Genomic DNA, 19067 nt, shown 5'->3' with positions numbered 1-19067 from the left:
CCCCTTTTCATTAGGCTAATTTAACATTTAACTCTTGTCTGTTCTTTTATATGGCCTTTGTTTCCAATGTGTTAAAAGTATCAGTAAAGGGTCATTGGCTTCTAGAGGGATGTTGACCAGACCACACACTAGAAGTTGAAGGGACGACGACGTTTCGGTCCGTCCTGGACCATTCTCAAGTCGATTGAGAATGGTCCAGGACGGACCGAAACGTCGTCGTCCCTTCAACTTCTAGTGTGTGGTCTGGTCAACATACTTCAGCCACGTTATTGTGACTCATCGCCTGCTTCTAGAGGGATATTAAGCTCTTATTAACGATGTCTAACTTAGCGTAAAGGCTAGATATTGTCTTAAGAAATTTATATCTGTAACTTGAGCCAGCCAAGACCTCATTGTCTTCTCAGTGTTCCAGGGGATTCATCTTTGTACAGCCAATTCCGGCTTGGTTGAAGTAACCAATGACTCCGAGCAGGCGATGAGTCACAATAACTGGCTGGCTCATACACAATCGACTTGAGAATAGTCCAGGACGGACCGAAACGTCGTCGTCCCTTCACCTTCTAGTGTGTGGTCTGGTCAACAATGACTACGACCTTTGTTCTCAATAATAGCTGCTGCTGCTATTTTAATGACACGTGCACAGGCTTATTTTCTTTCTCATTTACCTGGGAAAGATTGTCCCTGTTCACCTAGTCTTCCTCCCCCACTCCCCAAACATTTTAAAAATTACAGGCGAGTACACCTGTAGAACAATTATTTAGAAGTAGAATACGTCTGACTACGGTAACAGGTTTGGATCCCTTCCCTTAGATCTAGTTAAGTCTTTACAAGTCTAGTTTTCCCTGAAATCCGTCAATCGGTTAACCACCAGGTCTCCAATTACTTCTGGTGAACAGGCATGAATATTTCAGATCAGTGCCCAGTCAACCCTCTTTGTTTAAGGGCTCGAACCCAGACGAAATCTCTTTCGAGGCGCTGACCATGTGTGTTATGCTGCCATGCTGCCTTATATTTCCAGGACCTAATCTTGAGGTTATCTTGAGATGATTTCGGGGCTTTAGTGTCTCCGTGGCCCGGTCCTCGACCAGGCCTCCACCCCCAGGAAGCAGCCCGTGACAGCTGACTAACACCCAGATACCTATTTTACAGCTAGGTAACAGGGGCATAGGGTGAACCCGGGACCACAGGATCACAAGTCCAGCGTGCTGTCCGCTCGGCTGACCGGCTCCGTAACGTCGCCTCTGTTACATACTTGTACTGAATTGTGGCCTTCTCCTCAATTTCTTCTCCCATTTAGAGTGGGTAGATTGAATGAACAAATCCATAAGGGCCATGACGAGGATTCGAACCTGCGTCCAAGAGCATCCCAGACGCAGCCTTAATCGACTGAGCTAAATGGTCAAAAGAGTTGAAACCAAAGTTCAACTAAACATACAGGATCCTGCAGCCTCTCCGAGACACAAACCAGGGTTTTACACAACTCCCCCCATGCATCAACTTCTTGAAGCATCACGTTATTGTGATTTCTGTTTAAAGTGGTTAGATTGAAGTTTTCTAAAGCTGTTTGTATAGCCTAGTTCCTACGTCTTGACAGGCGGGTGTCTTGACAGGCTGGTATCTTGACGTTCCTTCTGAACAACACATGACTCCGGACTTGCCTGGGCGATCCTTCACCCACACTATCTCCTACCTCTTCCTTAAAAAAAAAACCCTGCCCCGAATTTCCTGGACAGGATGCCTCGGCGGCTCTCAGGATATTCGGGCGAGCGATCCCCACCCAGTATCAGGGACCGTTAGGCTTCACGCTGGCGCACCTCCTGGCCAAAGGATATTGTGGCGGTTTCTCAAGTCTCCCCTTCACCCCCCCTCCCCCCACACACCCCCGTCCCCCCACCCAACACCCCCTTCTCTTTATGACTGTGTATAACCCCCCTTCTCACCCCTACCCGTTGGGGTTCATACACTCACTAGGCCGGATCACAAGTGCATTGGTGTGTGTGTGTGTGTGTGTGTGTGTGTGTGTGTGTGTGTGTGTGTGTGTGTGTGTGTGTGTGTGTGTGTGTGTGTGTGTATTTTATATATATATATATATATATATATATATATATATATATATATATATATATATATATATATATTACCAACACGTACACAAATACTTACACGTGGCCATCACGCTAAAACATTTTCGTTATTTGGCAACGGCCGCGTGAATTACACACACATACGTATGCATGGAATATGCACAAATACTAATTCGTAATTGTTTTATGCATGAAATTGAAATTGGGGAAAAAACATACATACAGACCTTCAGGCATTGTGTGGACTGACCCCCCCACCCCCCACCCAAAGTGGAGACCGACCTCCCCCCCCACCCAAAGTGGAGACCGACTCCCCCCCCCACCCAAAGTGGAGACCGACCTCCACCCCCACCCAAAGTGGAGACCGACCTCCCCCCCCACCCAAAGTGGAGACCGACCTCCCCCCCCACCAAAGTGGAGACCGACTCCCCCCCCCACCCAAAGTGGAGACCGACCTCCCCCCCCACCAAAGTGGAGACCGACTCCCCCCCCCCACCCAAAGTGGAGACCGACCTCCCCCCGCAACCCAAAGTGGAGACCGACCTCCCCCCCCACCAAAGTGGAGACCGACTCCCCCCCCACCCAAAGTGGAGACCGACCTCCCCCCCCCCCCAAAGAGTGGAGAAAATACTCTAACCTTTATTTGGTAAAAGTAAAAGGAAGAATAACTTTGCGTACGGTGGATGGAGAAGGAAAAAAAGAATGGAATGAAAGGGGGCTGAAGAAAGGGAAGGAAAGGGGAAAGAGGGAAGGAAAGGGGAAAGAGGGAAGGAAAGGGGAAAGAGGGAAGGAAAGGGGAAAGAGAGAAGGAAAGGGGAAAGAGGGAAGGAAAGGGGAAAGAGGGAAGGAAAGGGGAAAGAGGGAAGGAAAGGGGAAAGAGAGAAGGAAAGGGGAAAGAGAGAAGGAAAGGGGAAAGAGAAGGAAAGGGGAAAGAGGGAAGGAAAGGGGAAAGAGGGAAGGAAAGGGGAAAGAGGGAAGGAAAGGGGAAAGGGGAAAGAGGGAAGGAAAGGGGAAAGAGGGAAGGAAAGGGGAAAGAGAGAAGGAAAGGGGAAAGAGAGAAGGAAAGGGGAAAGAGAGAAGGAAAGGGGAAAGAGAGAAGGAAAGGGGAAAGAGGGAAGGAAAGGGGAAAGAGAGAAGGAAAGGGGAAAGAGGGAAGGAAAGGGGAAAGGGGAAAGGGGAAAGAGGGAAGGAAAGGGGAAAGAGGGAAGGAAAGGGGAAAGAGGGAAGGAAAGGGGAAAGAGGGAAGGAAAGGGGAAAGAGGGAAGGAAAGGGGAAAGAGGGAAGGAAAGGGGAAAGAGGGAAGGAAAGGGGAAAGAGGGAAGGAAAGGGGAAAGAGGGAAGGAAAGGGGAAAGAGGGAAGGAAAGGGGAAAGAGGGAAGGAAAGGGGAAAGATGGAAGGAAAGGGGAAAGAGTGAAGGAAAGGGGAAAGAGGGAAGGAAAGGGGAAAGAGAGGGAAGGAGAGGGTAGAGAGAAAAGAGAAAGATGAATAAGTCGTATAATCTATTCCGTCTGCCCTCCCCGCTGAAGCCCCCTTAAATAATTACCCCTAATTACCTGTTGGAGCTCATTATTGCCAGTTGTAATTAACGCGTGAGCCGGGGTCAAAGGTCACCTGAGGTGCCCCCTACGGGATTTAAACATGATTTCCGTGAGATAGAGAGAGAGAGAGAAGAGGGGAGATACCGAGACACACGAGAGAGAGTCTCTCAGAGACATGAAAATAAATTTATCTCCATGAAAATGCTGATTGTTGTAAGAAGTCTTCTTCACTGTCAAGCATTCCAGGATGATCTTGTATATGGTGATCATGTCCTCTTACTTGCTTCTGGTGTGTACAGTGGCAGCGACTTTAGTCTACTCTCATAGATCATGCGAGTTAATTAGGGGATACATGTAGCTGCGCTCATTGTGAGTGGATTTATGGTACAGGTACGTTGGTACTTGGGCGAGCACCACTGTTTCACACCGTACCTCCACACCACACACCTCACCACACAACCCGTTCTCTCACTTTCTTTAAGTCACTATTGACTAATTAAATAAGTGCATATGTGACATACTAATTTATTGTGAATATTTTAGTTTACCTTGAAAAGCTTCATAGGAAACACCGACCTTACCTAACCTTCTTACTATGTTAAAATAAGCATCTTATTGCTCCGTAATTACAATTATTACTTAACCAATTATAGGTATAGGTTAAGTAATAATTGTAATTACGAAGCAATAAGATGCTTATCTTAACATACTAAGAAGGTTAGGTAAGGTCGGTGTTTTCTATGAAGCTTTTCAAGGTAAACTAAAATATTCATAATACATTAGTATGTCACATATGCATTTATTTAATAAGTCAATATTGACTATAATAAAGTGCGAGAACGGGTTGCACCACACCACACTACACACACACACACCACACTACACACCTCACCACACTACACACACACCTCACCACACTACACACACACACACCGTATTCTCCAACATTTGTGCCTCTGAAGACATTCATGTAGTAATACAATCTGGGAGGTATTGATACAACTCAGAAATAAATGGTCAACAATATGGGAGGAGTGTGGTCGGGAGTGTTCGAGTCTGCAGATACCCGACACATTAGCCACCAGCTGGGAGGTTATGGTACCCAGCTGAGAGTGGTACGGCCACCACTGGGGGACCACCTTCCTATCTCCACGGCTCATGCAATTTCAGTTTATATTCTGAAATTTCAGAATAGGTTGTTTATATTATATATATATATATATATATATATATATATATATATATATATATATATATATATATATATATATATAAAGGAGAAAGCGCCAAGACACGACACGAACGCGCGCACACTTTGATAGGAGTATCAGGAGGTTGCGATCTTGTTCTCTCCCCCTCCCGTAACTCAATCTCCCTCTTCTCTCCTCTACTCTTCCGCCCATTCTCCTTTCCCTCTACCCTTTCCCACCCCCCTTTTTCTCCCCTCTCTCCGTCCCTCCTACCAACATGTCTACTCTTCCCTTCTCTCTCTCTCTCTCTCTCTCTCTCTCTCTCTCTCTCTCTCTCTCTCTCTCTCTCTCTCTCTCTCTCTCTCTTCGTCTGAGAAAATGTCATATTGTAATCAGAATGAATTCACATTCATAGTTTTAGAGTAAAAAAAAAAAAAAAAAAAGCGGGTACGCGTCTGAGTACGAAAAAACTCTATGGAAAGCATATCTCTGTCTTCGTTTCAGACTTCATGAAAATCGCATAAGGTTGCCATGGATACCGACCCTTCTTGAAGTGTGGCACTGGAGCCGACTCCACCTGGCCTCTTAGATACTACCCCTTCCCGGACTATGTCCAGTTATAGCCCCGCTCCTGTGCCAGGTAAGTCCACTACGGGCTCACCATAGCCCGTGCTACTTGCCCCGCTCCTGTGCCAGTAAGTCCACTACGGGCTCGCCATAGACCGTGCTACTTGCAACTTTTTATTCCCAGTTGCTGAATCTAAAAACAGCGACAACAACAACCCAATGTGGTTGTTGTTGCCTAACCCCACTATCTTGGATAGTGGGGCGATATATATATAGTGAGATATATAGATAATGATAGAAGATAGCGAGGCTAGCCCAAGCGTCTGACCCTCCATCCTCTGACAAAGAGGGTGCAAGTCAGACTCTTTGACAGATATAGACAAATTATTTGCTATTAGTGTATATTAAGTGCAAATCCACAAGGGCAATGATGAGGGTTCGAACCTACACACGGGATGGTCTCTGACACACCTTAGTCAACTGTACCACCACATGGTGGAACAGTTGAATCACCATAATCGAATCTGCCCATAATAGGTAAACAGCATGTCAAGGATTTAGGAATAATGATGTCCGACGACCTAACTTTTAGGGAGCATAACCAAGCAAATATTGCGTCAGCCAGAAAAATGATAGGATGGATTACGAGAACTTTCACATCCAGGGATCCCATCACAATGGTTGTGCTCTTCAAGCTACTGGTGTTGTCCCGGCTTGAGTACTGCTCAGTACTCGCTTCCCCCTTCAGAGCAGGAGAGATTGCTGAAATACAGGAAATACAGAGAACATATACGGCACGCATAGACGCGATAAAGTACCTAAATTATTGGGATCGTCTCAAAGCTCTCCAAATGTACTCTTTAGAAAGGAGACGAGATACCAAATAATATACAGATGGAAAATACTGGAGGGCCAGGTCCCAAATCTACACAGTAAAATAACAACGTCCTGGAGTGAACGATATGGAAGAAAATGCAGAATAGAACCAGTGAAGAGCAGAGGTGCCATAGACACAATCAGAGAACACTGTATAAACATCAGAGGTCCGCGGGTGTTCAACATCCTACCAGCGAGCATAAGAAATATTGCCGGAACAACCGTGGACATCTTCAAGAGAAAACTAGACTGTTTTCTAAAAGACGTTCCGGACCAACCGGGCTGTGGTGGGTATGTGGGCCTGTGGGCCGCTCCAAGCAACAGCCTGGTGAACCAAACTCTCACAAGTCAAGCCTGACCTCGGGCCGGGCTTGGGGAGTAGAAGATCTCCCAGAACCCCCCATCAACCAGCTATGGTAAAAGAATTGGAACCCGGAGTGCTAGTGCCCTCGCGAGGATCCCGAAGCTTCTCCGAAGCACAGCCGGGGTTTTACACAATCCCCCCCCCCCATACACCCGGGCTCCGTCAACCAAATGTTCTACCTCTACACCCTTACTGCAACACACACACGCAAATCACAATAGCATGATATATCAAACGAACAAATCCACAAGGGCAATGATGAAACTACCCTTGTGGATTTCTTTATTTGATAGATCACGCTATTGTGATTTCTGTGTGTACATTAAGTGCATATCAAAGATGGCGGACCAAGATGGCGGACCAAGATGGCGGACCAAGATGGCGGCGGCGGACGTGACACAAGACCAGAGCTTACCTTGAGCCCGGAGGCCACCTGACCTTTACCCTTCCACCTCTCACTTACCCCTTTACACACCGGCCTTTAATACTGACTTCCGCAACATATATATAACATACATTAATGAGCCACACCAGGGGGGGGGGGGCGGGGCGGGGCCGCACTACACCAGCTGCGCGCCAGACATGTCCCAACTGGTTAGGCCACACTACACCAGGCACCTCTAGGATACAAGAGACTACACCTGACTTCCCGAGGGTACCTTGGCTACACCCACCGGACTAGACCAGGCTACACCGGAACTAGACCAGGCTACACCGGAACTAGACCAGGCTACACCGGAACTAGACCAGGATACACCAGAACTAGACCAGGATACACCAGAACTAGACCAGGCTACACCAGAACTAGACCAGGCTACACCGGAACTAGACCAGGCTACACCGGAACTAGACCAGGCTACACCGGAACTAGACCAGGCTACACCAGAACTAGACCAGGCTACACCAGAACTAGACCAGGCTACATCGGAACTAGACCAGGCTACACCGGAACTAGACCAGGCTACACCAGAACTAGACCAGGCTACACCGGAACTAGACCAGGCTACACCAGAACTAGACCAGGCTACACCGGAACTAGACCAGGCTACACCAGAACTAGACCAGGCTACACCGGAACTAGACCAGGCTACACCAGAACTAGACCAGACTACACCAAGACCAGTACCTACACCAGACCACACCAGTACCAACACCTACACCAGACCACACCAGTACCAACACCTACACCAGACCACACCAGTACCAACACCTACACCAGACCACACCAGTACCAACACCTACACCAGACCACACCAGTACCAACACCTACACCAGACCACACCAGTACCAACACCTACACCAGTACCAACACCTACACCAGACCACACCAGTACCAACACCTACACCAGACCACACCAGTACCAACACCTACACCAGTACCAACACCTACACCAGACCACACCAGTACCAACACCTACACCAGACCACACCAGTACCAACACCTACACCAGACCACACCAGTACCAACACCTACACCAGTACCAACACCTACACCAGACCACACCAGTACCAACACTTACACCAGACCACACAGCAGTATACTCACGTATCCACCACTTTACACTGGTCGTCTCTAACCCTGCAGGCGTCACGGAACTCCTCGTACAGCTGGATACAGCCGGGCAGCTGCTCGCAGGCGTTGAGGGCGTACTCGCACAACGGCAGGGCGTGCACGGCGTACGGCGACTCCTCTGTAAGGGGCAAGCACACACCTCATGTTAGTGCACGGAAGGTATATACACCTAATGCTGACGTACGTACGTGTGTGTGTGTGTGTGTGTGTGTGTGTGTGTGTGTGTGTGTGTGTGTGTGTGTGTGTGTGTATACACACAGACACACGTACGTGGTATAGAAGCACTGGTAAATTTGTAGAACAAAGCTCTTTGTTGCCGTAAATATTACAGCAGTCGCTGGCGGCGGCTCCCAGCTTGCTGCTGCTGCCTATATTGACAATGTAAGTGCCGTCCGTGACGCAAGTGCCGTCCGTGACGCAAGTGCCGACCGTGACGCAAGTGCCGACCGTGACGCAAGTGCCGTCCGTGACGCAAGTGCCGTCCGTGACGCAAGTGCCGTCCGTGACGCAAGTGCCGTCCGTGACCTCTTCACACTTGCGAACACGCCACTTTCTTCCTCTCTCCCCCCCCCCAATACCCACTCCCTGCCCCCCCCCTCTCAACACCACTTAGCTATGATCATATTACCAATTAACATTCAGTGCCCTTTAAAGGACTAATAAAAACAATTAAACACCCTGGAAATAAGAGTGGTAAAGTTAGTGAAGGAGGGGGGAAGGGCTAGTTGTGGGGGGGGGAGAAGGGGTTAGTCCTTACCTATCAATGTCAACGAGGGAGTGAGGTTTAGCTCTTGTGCCCCGCCTCCCACCCATCTTGTCCCTGAAGCGTTACGCCCTAAGCCTATGTCGAATCTGGCCTTAAAAATTGTGGATGGAGGTGGCTTCCACAACTTTCTTGGTGTGGAAGTCTTGTGGAGTGGCTTCCACTCTACTTATTGACCACCTGAATAGGCTACGACTATTTCCCCTGCATTTGTTAAATTCATTTGTTTCTAGCTTCCACCTGTGTCTCGTTGTCCTACTGTCTCTCAATTGTAATGGACTGTCCTTGTCCATCTTATCTATTCTTGTTATCGTATGTAGTGATCATTTCTCCCCTCTCTTCCTCCTGTCATCTAGGGTTGTGGGACTTAGCGTGTCGTCTTGGCCCCCTGGGAACAAATGTTTGGCATACCTCTCAACTTACAAAGTTTTGAGTCTATGATCCGCAAGGACAGGCGATGAGTCACAATAACGTGGCTGAAGTATGTTGAATCGACTTGAGAATGGTCCAGGACGGATCGAAACGTCGTCGTCCCTTCAACTTCTAGTGTGTGGTCTGGTCAACATTCGCCAGGATTCCATGCCTGTGCTGCATATTCCAGTATTGGGGGTAACAAATGTTGCGCAGACTTTACATAATCCTGAGTTAGCTTTCAAAACTATGTTTTTTTTATGTTTATCGGCGTTCATTGATGTGACCCCGTTTGTGTGTACTTCCTGTCACAGTGTTGGGAAGATATCCACTCCCAAACCCCTCTATATTTGCTTTTCCTATATAGAGGAATAGCAAATTTAGGAATAGCAATAAATACCTCCTCTTTCCCTTATAGAGTAGGTACCTTCTGGTCTCCTCTCACTTTCCCACCATCATTACCTTACACTTACTGGGATTCAATTCCATCATATAGTTATTTGCCCACTTATAGAGTTATTATGTCAAGGTCTTCCCGTAACTTCCTGCAGTCGTCCTCTGTTTTTACAGTCCTCACCAACCTTGCATCATCTTCAAACATTGATAACTATCACCTCGATCCCTTAGGTAGGTCACTCAGAGGGTCACTCAGAGGGTCACTCAGAGAGAGAGGGGGGGGGGGGGTTTAGTGAGGATGGAGAGAAGGGGGTTTACTGAGGATGGAGAAGGGAGGGAATGACAATTTCCTATTATACCATACAGCTTTCTCCCCATTAATGCAATAAATTAAGGCTGTAATTTCAGGCGTTGCTCGTGTAGGTCATCTTAAGTCATTATTCCAGATGTGTTGGTATACATCACCTTTATAGTGTCCAGGTCAACTAGTGGGCTTGTGGGAGACGGAAGTTCCGCGCGACCCGGGTTCAAGGGGATGAGGTGGTGGTGGTGGAGTGTCCACTCTCGGTGACTGTTGCTCCTTTATAGGGGGGGTCTATTTCTCGTGTGTGTGTGTGTGTGTGTGTGTGTGTGTGTGTGTGTGTGTGTGTGTGTGTGTGTGTGTGTGTGTGTGTGTGTGTGTGTGTGTGTGTGTGTATGTGTGTGTGTGTGTGTGTGTGTGTGTGTGTACGAGATTGTCTGTAGATTGGTGTGTGGTGTGATTTTATATTTTATTATATATATATATATATATATATATATATATATATATATATATATATATATATTGACTGAAAACTCCAAACCTCAGAAATAACTCGAACCCATACTTCCAGGAGCACTATGCAACTGGTGTACAGGAGACCTTAACCACTCGACCATCACAACCGTACAAAAGATGATGGTAGCCGAGGCTATTTGCCCATCATCCCGAAGGCACTCTCATAGTAATCTTGGGCATAGTTATTTTATCAAATCACCTCATTTTTGGGGGATGATATATTGACCTTGGTTGACCCTGCCTGAACACCTTCAGTTCGGGCACTCTTGTTCCATACTGGTATTGTATACTTTAGAACTGGCCGGATATAGACTGAGTATCCTGTTCTGAACGAGTCCCTGAATCGATTTATACACATTACTAGGCGTGGCACGTGGTAGTGCTGGGGGTCGACTCCAAAATGTTGTTTCATGTATGTGTTGACAGCTATTACAATGCCAATCGGCCATCAGAACTTAATTTACAATAGTAAATGACAGTTGAGAGGTGTTCAAGTCAAGTTTTACAAGTTCTGAACACGCAGTAATACTCTATGAACTTGGCGGCCTACTTTCACCTCCAACGGCTTCATGAAGTCGCCAAAAAGAATGCGCTATTTAAGTGATTGGAGCTCGTGAATAATTTTTTTTTAAACTCTATGGAATTGACTCCAAAAATTTCATCTCCACAGACCCCGACCCACAAACCAGTCCTTGCAAAGTTTGCAAGGACGGTACGGACGGACACACACACACGGGGCCAGTGGCTGTGTAGACAGGGCTGGGGATTCTTAATCCTAGATTCCGGGTTCGATCCCCGGCGATGGCGGAAAACAAATGGGCAGAGTTTCTTTTACTCTGATGCCCTTGTTACCTAGCGGTAAATAGGTACCTGAGAGTTAGACAGCTGTTAAGGGCTGGTTCCTTGGGGGAGGGGGGGGGAGAAAAAAATTTGATTGACAGTTGAGAGACGAGCCGAAAGAGCAAAGCTCACCCCCCCCCCCCCCCAGCACAACTAGGTGCGCGCGCGCACACACAAACAACACAGAACTACGAAACTTTTTTAAATGATAAATTGTGCTGAAGTTTTAGTCCTTAGTCGGGAATATCTCGCTACTAAACTATTTAAGTTGTTTAGGCTAACTTAATCTTCCCTTCAGTACATCGTTAGATGTTTCTCAAAGAAAGAGAGAAAAAGAGAGACAAAGAGAGAAAGAGAGAAAGAGAGATAAAGAGATAAAGAGATAAAGAGATAAAGAGATAAAGAGATAAAGAGATAAAGAGATAAAGAGATAAAGAGATAAAGAGATAAAGAGATAAAGAGATAAAGAGATAAAGAGATAAAGAGATAAAGAGATAGAGAGAGAGAGAGAGAGAGAGAGAGAGAGAGAGAGAGAGAGAGAGAGAGAGAGAGAGAGAGAGAGAGAGAGAGAGAGAGAGAGAGAGAGAGAGAGAGAGATAAAGAGAGAGAGAGAGAGAGATAAAGAGAGAGAGAGAGATAAAGAGAGAGATAGAGAGAGAGAGAGAGAGATAAAGAGAGAGAGAGAGAGATAAAGAGAGAGAGAGAGATATAAAGAGAGAGAGAGAGATATAAAGAGAGAGAGATAAAGAGAGAGAGAGAGATATAAAGAGAGAGAGATAAAGAGAGAGAGAGAGAGATAAAGAGAGAGAGATAAAGAGAGAGAGAGAGATAAAGAGAGAGATAAAGAGAGAGAGAGATAAAGAGAGAGAGAGAGAGAGAGAGAGAGAGAGAGAGAGAGAGAGAGAGAGAGAGAGAGAGAGAGAGAGAGATAAAGAGAGAGAGAGAGATAAAGAGAGAGAGAGAGATAAAGAGATAAAGAGAGAGAGAGAGAGAGAGAGAGAGAGAGAGAGAGAGAGAGAGAGAGAGAGAGAGAGAGAGAGAGAGAGAGAGATAAAGAGAAAGAGAGAGAGATAGAGAGAGAGATAAAGAGAGAGAGATAGAGAGAGAGAGAGATAAAGAGACCGACCGACCGACCGACCGGAGGTGGGCCGGGTAGGGCCGACGTGACAAATGCTTCTAGGCGTCACCACTAACAGCCTATCAACATCCAAATCCCACCACCGCCCACGGTGGTGGGTGTGGTGTGTGTAGACTCACCTAGTTGTGCTTGCGGGGGTTGAGCTCTGGCTCTTTGGTCCCGCCTCTCAACTCTTAATGAACTGGTGTACAGGTTCATGAACCTACTGGGCTCTATCATATCTACATTTGAAACTGTGTATGGAGTCAGCCTCCACTACATCACTTCGTAATGCATTCCATTTGTCAACCACTCTGACACTAAAAAAGTTCTTTCTAATATCTCTGTGGCTCATTTGGGCACTTAATTTCAACCTGTGTCCCCTAGTGCGTGTGCCCCTTGGGTTAAATAGTATGTCCTTATCTACCCTATCAATTCCTTTGAGAATCTTGTATGTGGTGATAATGTCCCCCCTAACTCTTCCGTCTTCCAGCGACGTGAGGTTTAACTCCCCTAAGGAGTGAGTGAGTGACTGAGTGAGTGACTGAGTGAGTGAGTGAGTGAGTGAGTGAGTGAGTGAGTGAGTGAGTGAGTGAGTGAGTGAGTGAGTGAGTGAGTGAGTGAGTGAGTGAGTGAGTGAGTGAGTGAGTGACTGAGTGACTGAGTGACTGAGTGACTGAGTGACTGAGTGACTGAGTGAGTGAGTGACTGAGTGAGTGAGTGAGTGACTGAGTGAGTGAGTGAGTGACTGAGTGAGTGAGTGAGTGACTGAGTGAGTGAGTGAGTGACTGAGTGAGTGAGTGAGTGAGTGAGTGAGTGACTGAGTGAGTGAGTGAGTGAGTGACTGAGTGAGTGAGTGAGTGACTGAGTGAGTGAGTGAGTGACTGAGTGAGTGAGTGAGTGAGTGACTGAGTGAGTAACTTTCCTTACACAAGCCACCACAGCACCACTCACGACCTACCACCACCCACAACTAATCACAACCCACGCCCTAACCCGCCCACAACCGCCCACCACCTACCCCTCATCCCACCCACAGACCACCTGCTCCCTGGCCCACCACCACCTACCACAGCCACCAAAGTACCAACGCCCAGCTCACCTTTATTCTCGACGAAGATGCAAGGATGGTCGAAGATAAACTCCCTGAAGATGTTACACTCGCGGTCCAAGTGTGGCTCCCGACACAAGCAGGTGGGCTGGAAGTAGGGGAAGGCCTGGATGGTGCGCAGCGCTGCCAGGCACTTGTTCACTGTCACAGTTGAACACGCAACTGCAAGAGAAAACCACGGGTTATAGAACACCTACAAGAAAGAACGCAGGGTTATAGAACACCTACAAGAGAGAACAGAGGGTTATAGAACACCTACAAGAGAGAACAGAGGGTTATAGAACACCTACAAGAAAGAACGCAGGGTTATAGAACACCTACAAGAGAGAGAACGCAGGGTTATAGAACACCTACAAGAGAGAACAGAGGGTTATAGAACACCTACAAGAAAGAACGCAGGGTTATAGAACACCTACAAGAAAGAACGCAGGGTTATAGAACACCTACAAGAAAGAACGCAGGGTTATAGAACACCTACAAGAAAGAACGTAGGATTATAGAACACCTACAAGAGAGAGAACACCGGGTTATAGAACACCTACAAGAGAGAGAACGCAGGGTTATAGAACACCTACAAGAGAGAAAACACCGAGTTATAGAACACCTACAAGAGAGAGAACGCAGGGTTATAGAACACCTACAAGAGAGAGAACACCGGGTTATAGAACACCTACAAGAAAGAACGCAGGGTTATAGAACACCTACAAGAAAGAACGCAGGGTTATAGAACACCTACAAGAAAGAACGTAGGATTATAGAACACCTACAAGAGAGAGAACACCGGGTTATAGAACACCTACAAGAGAGAGAACGCAGGGTTATAGAACACCTACAAGAGAGAAAACACCGAGTTATAGAACACCTACAAGAGAGAGAACGCAGGGTTATAGAACACCTACAAGAGAGAGAACACCGGGTTATAGAACACCTACAAGAGAGAGAACGCAGGGTTATAGAACACCTACAAGAAAGAACGCAGGGTTATAGAACACCTACAAGAAAGAACGTAGGGTTATAGAACACCTACAAGAGAGAGAACACCGGGTTATAGAACACCTACAAGAGAGAGAACACCTGGTTATAGAACACCTACAAGAGAGAGAACGCAGGGTTATAGAACACCTACAAGAGAGAGAACACCGGGTTATAGAACACCTACAAGAGAGAGAACGCAGGGTTATAGAACACCTACAAGAGAGAGAACGCAGGGTTATAGAACACCTACAAGAGAGAGAACACCGGGTTATAGAACACCTACAAGAGAGAACGCAGGGTTATAGAACACCTACAAGAGAGAGAACACCGGGTTATAGAACACCTACAAGAGAGAACGCAGGGTTACAGAACACCTACAAGAGAGAGAACACCGGGTTATAGAACACCTACAAGAGAGAGAACGCAGGGTTATAGATCACCTACAAGAGAGAGAACGCAGGGTTATAGAACACCTACAAGAAGTGAGAACGAATGGTTATAAAGCATCTTGAACAAAGAGGTATCTTGATAAGGTAATATTCTGGGTGGAGTTCGTGTAACAAGTGGGACACTAGACATTACCTTAGTACTACACGGGTCAATATACTTCATTGTTTACATTTATGGACTCTCATTTTTCCAAGAGCGACAAGTAAATACAGGTGGGCCGTCTGGCCAGTACGTGTTGGTGGGTGTGTGTGGCCAGTAGGTGTTGGTGGGTCGTGTGGCCAGTACGTGTTGGTGGGGTGTGTGGCCAGTAGGTGTTGGTGGGTGTGTGTGGCCAGTAGGTGTTGGTGGGTCGTGTGGCCAGTAGGTGTTGGTGGGTGTGTGTGGCCAGTAGGTGTTGGTGGGTGTGTGGCCAGTAGGTGTTGGTGGGTGTGTGTGGCCAGTAGGTGTTGGTGGGTGTGTGGCCAGTAGGTGTTGGTGGGTCGTGTGGCCAGTAGGTGTTGGTGGGTCGTGTGGCCAGTAGGTGTTGGTGGGTGTGTGGCCAGTAGGTGTTGGTGGGTGTGTGGCCAGTAGGTGTTGGTGGGTGTGTGTGGCCAGTAGGTGTTGGTGGGTGTGTGGCCAGTAGGTGTTGGTGGGTGTGTGTGGCCAGTAGGTGTTGGTGGGTGTGTGGCCAGTAGGTGTTGGTGGGTCGTGTGGCCAGTAGGTGTTGGTGGGTCGTGTGGCCAGTAGGTGTTGGTGGGTGTGTGGCCAGTAGGTGTTGGTGGGTCGTGTGGCCAGTAGGTGTTGGTGGGTGTGTGGCCAGTAGGTGTTGGTGGGTGTGTGGCCAGTAGGTGTTGGTGGGTGTGTGGCCAGTAGGTGTTGGTGGGGTGTGTGGCCAGTACGTGTTGGTGGGTGTGTGGCCAGTAGGTGTTGGTGGGGTGTGTGGCCAGTAGGTGTTGGTGGGGTGTGTGGCCAGTAGGTGTTGGTGGGCCGTGTGGCCAGTACGTGTTGGTGGGTGTGTGTGGCCAGTAGGTGTTGGTGGGTGTGTGTGGCCAGTACGTGTTGGTGGGTGTGTGGCCAGTAGGTGTTGGTGGGTGTGTGGCCAGTAGGTGTTGGTGGGTGTGTGGCCAGTAGGTGTTGGTGGGTCGTGTGGCCAGTAGGTGTTGGTGGGTGTGTGGCCAGTAGGTGTTGGTGGGTCGTGTGGCCAGTAGGTGTTGGTGGGGTGTGTGGCCAGTAGGTGTTGGTGGGGTGTGTGGCCAGTAGGTGTTGGTGGGTGTGTGTGGCCAGTAGGTGTTGGTGGGTCGTGTGGCCAGTACGTGTTGGTGGGTGTGTGGCCAGTAGGTGTTGGTGGGTGTGTGGCCAGTAGGTGTTGGTGGGGTGTGTGGCCAGTAGGTGTTGGTGGGGTGTGTGGCCAGTAGGTGTTGGTGGGGTGTGTGGCCAGTACGTGTTGGTGGGTGTGTGGCCAGTAGGTGTTGGTGGGTGTGTGGCCAGTAGGTGTTGGTGGGTGTGTGGCCAGTAGGTGTTGGTGGGTGTGTGGCCAGTAGGTGTTGGTGGGTGTGTGGCCAGTAGGTGTTGGTGGGTGTGTGGCCAGTAGGTGTTGGTGGGTGTGTGGCCAGTAGGTGTTGGTGGGTGTGTGGCCAGTAGGTGTTGGTGGGTCGTGTGGCCAGTAGGTGTTGGTGGGTGTGTGGCCAGTACGTGTTGGTGGGTCGTGTGGCCAGTAGGTGTTGGTGGGTGTGTGGCCAGTACGTGTTGGTGGGTGTGTGGCCAGTAGGTGTTGGTGGGGTGTGTGGCCAGTAGGTGTTGGTGGGTGTGTGGCCAGTACGTGTTGGTGGGTGTGTGGCCAGTACGTGTTGGTGGGTGTGTGGCCAGTAGGTGTTGGTAGGGTGTGTGGCCAGTAGGTGTTGGTGGGTGTGTGGCCAGTAGGTGTTGGTGGGTGTGTGGCCAGTAGGTGTTGGTGGGTGTGTGGCCAGTAGGTGTTGGTGGGTCGTGTGGCCAGTAGGTGTTGGTGGGTCGTGTGGCCAGTAGGTGTTGGTGGGTCGTGTGGCCAGTACGTGTTGGTGGGTGTGTGGCCAGTACGTGTTGGTGGGGTGTGTGGCCAGTAGGTGTTGGTGGGTGTGTGGCCAGTAGGTGTTGGTGGGGTGTGTGGCCAGTAGGTGTTGGTGGGTGTGTGGCCAGTAGGTGTTGGTGGGTCGTGTGGCCAGTAGGTGTTGGTGGGTCTGTGTGGCCAGTACGTGTTGGTGGGTGTGTGTGGCCAGTAGGTGTTGGTGGGGTGTGTGGCCAGTAGGTGTTGGTGGGTCGTGTGGCCAGTAGGTGTTGGTGGGTCGTGTGGCCAGTAGGTGTTGGTGGGGTGTGTGGCCAGTAGGTGTTGGTGGGTGTGTGGCCAGTAGGAGTTGGTGGGTGTGTGGCCAGTAGGTGTTGGTGGGTGTGTATCCAGTAGGTGTTGGTGGGTGTGTGGCCAGTAGGTGTTGGTGGGTGTGTGGCCAGTAGGTGTTGGTGGGTGTGTGGCCAGTAGGTGTTGGTGGGTGTGTGGCCAGTAGGTGTTGGTGGGTGTGTGGCCAGTAGGTGTTGGTGGGTGTGTGGCCAGTAGGTGTTGGTGGGTGTGTGGCCAGTAGGTGTTGGTGGGTGTGTGGCCAGTAGGTGTTGGTGGGTGTGTGGCCAGTAGGTGTTGGTGGGTGTGTGGCCAGTAGGTGTTGGTGGGTGTGTGGCCAGTAGGTGTTGGTGGGTGTGTGGCCAGTAGGTGTTGGTGGGTGTGTGGCCAGTAGGTGTTGGTGGGTGTGTGGCCAGTAGGTGTTGGTGGGTGTGTGGCCAGTAGGTGTTGGTGGGTGTGTGGCCAGTAGGTGTTGGTGGGTGTGTGGCCAGTAGGTGTTGGTGGGTGTGTGGCCAGTAGGTGTTGGTGGGTGTGTGGCCAGTAGGTGTTGGTGGGTGTGTGGCCAGTAGGTGTTGGTGGGTGTGTGGCCAGTAGGTGTTGGTGGGTGTGTGGCCAGTAGGTGTTGGTGGGTGTGTGGCCAGTAGGTGTTGGTGGGTGTGTGGCCAGTAGGTGTTGGTGGGTGTGTGGCCAGTAGGTGTTGGTGGGTGTGTGGCCAGTAGGTGTTGGTGGGTGTGTGGCCAGTAGGTGTTGGTGGGTGTGTGGCCAGTAGGTGTTGGTGGGTGTGTGGCCAGTAGGTGTTGGTGGGTGTGTGGCCAGTAGGTGTTGGTGGGTGTGTGGCCAGTAGGTGTTGGTGGGTGTGTGGCCAGTAGGTGTTGGTGGGTGTGTGGCCAGTAGGTGTTGGTGGGTGTGTGGCCAGTAGGTGTTGGTGGGTGTGTGGCCAGTAGGTGTTGGTGGGTGTGTGGCCAGTAGGTGTTGGTGGGTGTGTGGCCAGTAGGTGTTGGTGGGTGTGTGGCCAGTAGGTGTTGGTGGGTGTGTGGCCAGTAGGTGTTGGTGGGTGTGTGGCCAGTAGGTGTTGGTGGGTGTGTGGCCAGTAGGTGTTGGTGGGTGTGTGGCCAGTAGGTGTTGGTGGGTGTGTGGCCAGTAGGTGTTGGTGGGTGTGTGGCCAGTAGGTGTTGGTGGGTGTGTGGCCAGTAGGTGTTGGTGGGTGTGTGGCCAGTAGGTGTTGGTGGGTGTGTGGCCAGTAGGTGTTGGTGGGTGTGTGGCCAGTAGGTGTTGGTGGGTGTGTGGCCAGTAGGTGTTGGTGGGTGTGTGGCCAGTAGGTGTTGGTGGGTGTGTGGCCAGTAGGTGTTGGTGGGTGTGTGGCCAGTAGGTGTTGGTGGGTGTGTGGCCAGTAGGTGTTGGTGGGTGTGTGGCCAGTAGGTGTTGGTGGGTGTGTGGCCAGTAGGTGTTGGTGGGGTGTGTGGCCAGTAGGTGTTGGTGGGTCGTGTGGCCAGTAGGTGTTGGTGGGTCGTGTGGCCAGTAGGTGTTGGTGGGTCGTGTGGCCAGTAGGTGTTGGTGGGTCGTGTGGCCAGTAGGTGTTGGTGGGTCGTGTGGCCAGTAGGTGTTGGTGGGTCGTGTGGCCAGTAGGTGTTGGTGGGGTGAGTGGCC

At 49.5% G+C, this 19067-nt stretch overlaps 1 protein-coding gene across 1 annotated transcript in view; it reads right to left on the bottom strand.

The window, feature by feature from the left end:
- Positions 1 to 19067, bottom strand: part of LOC123745882 (uncharacterized) — a 210830-nt gene that overhangs the window by 89544 nt on the left and 102219 nt on the right. The window contains exons 8-9 of the mRNA XM_069317747.1: positions 13643 to 13813; positions 8167 to 8311 (exon numbers count right to left, since the gene is read on the bottom strand). Of these exons, the coding sequence (XP_069173848.1) occupies positions 8167 to 8311; positions 13643 to 13813 (316 nt within the window). The remainder of the gene's footprint in view (positions 1 to 8166; positions 8312 to 13642; positions 13814 to 19067) is intronic.

The sequence above is a fragment of the Procambarus clarkii genome, chromosome 88 (assembly GCF_040958095.1).
Source record: "Procambarus clarkii isolate CNS0578487 chromosome 88, FALCON_Pclarkii_2.0, whole genome shotgun sequence".
In the NCBI taxonomy this organism is placed as follows: domain Eukaryota; kingdom Metazoa; phylum Arthropoda; class Malacostraca; order Decapoda; family Cambaridae; genus Procambarus; species Procambarus clarkii.
This window is presented reverse-complemented; position numbering and strand designations above follow the sequence as displayed.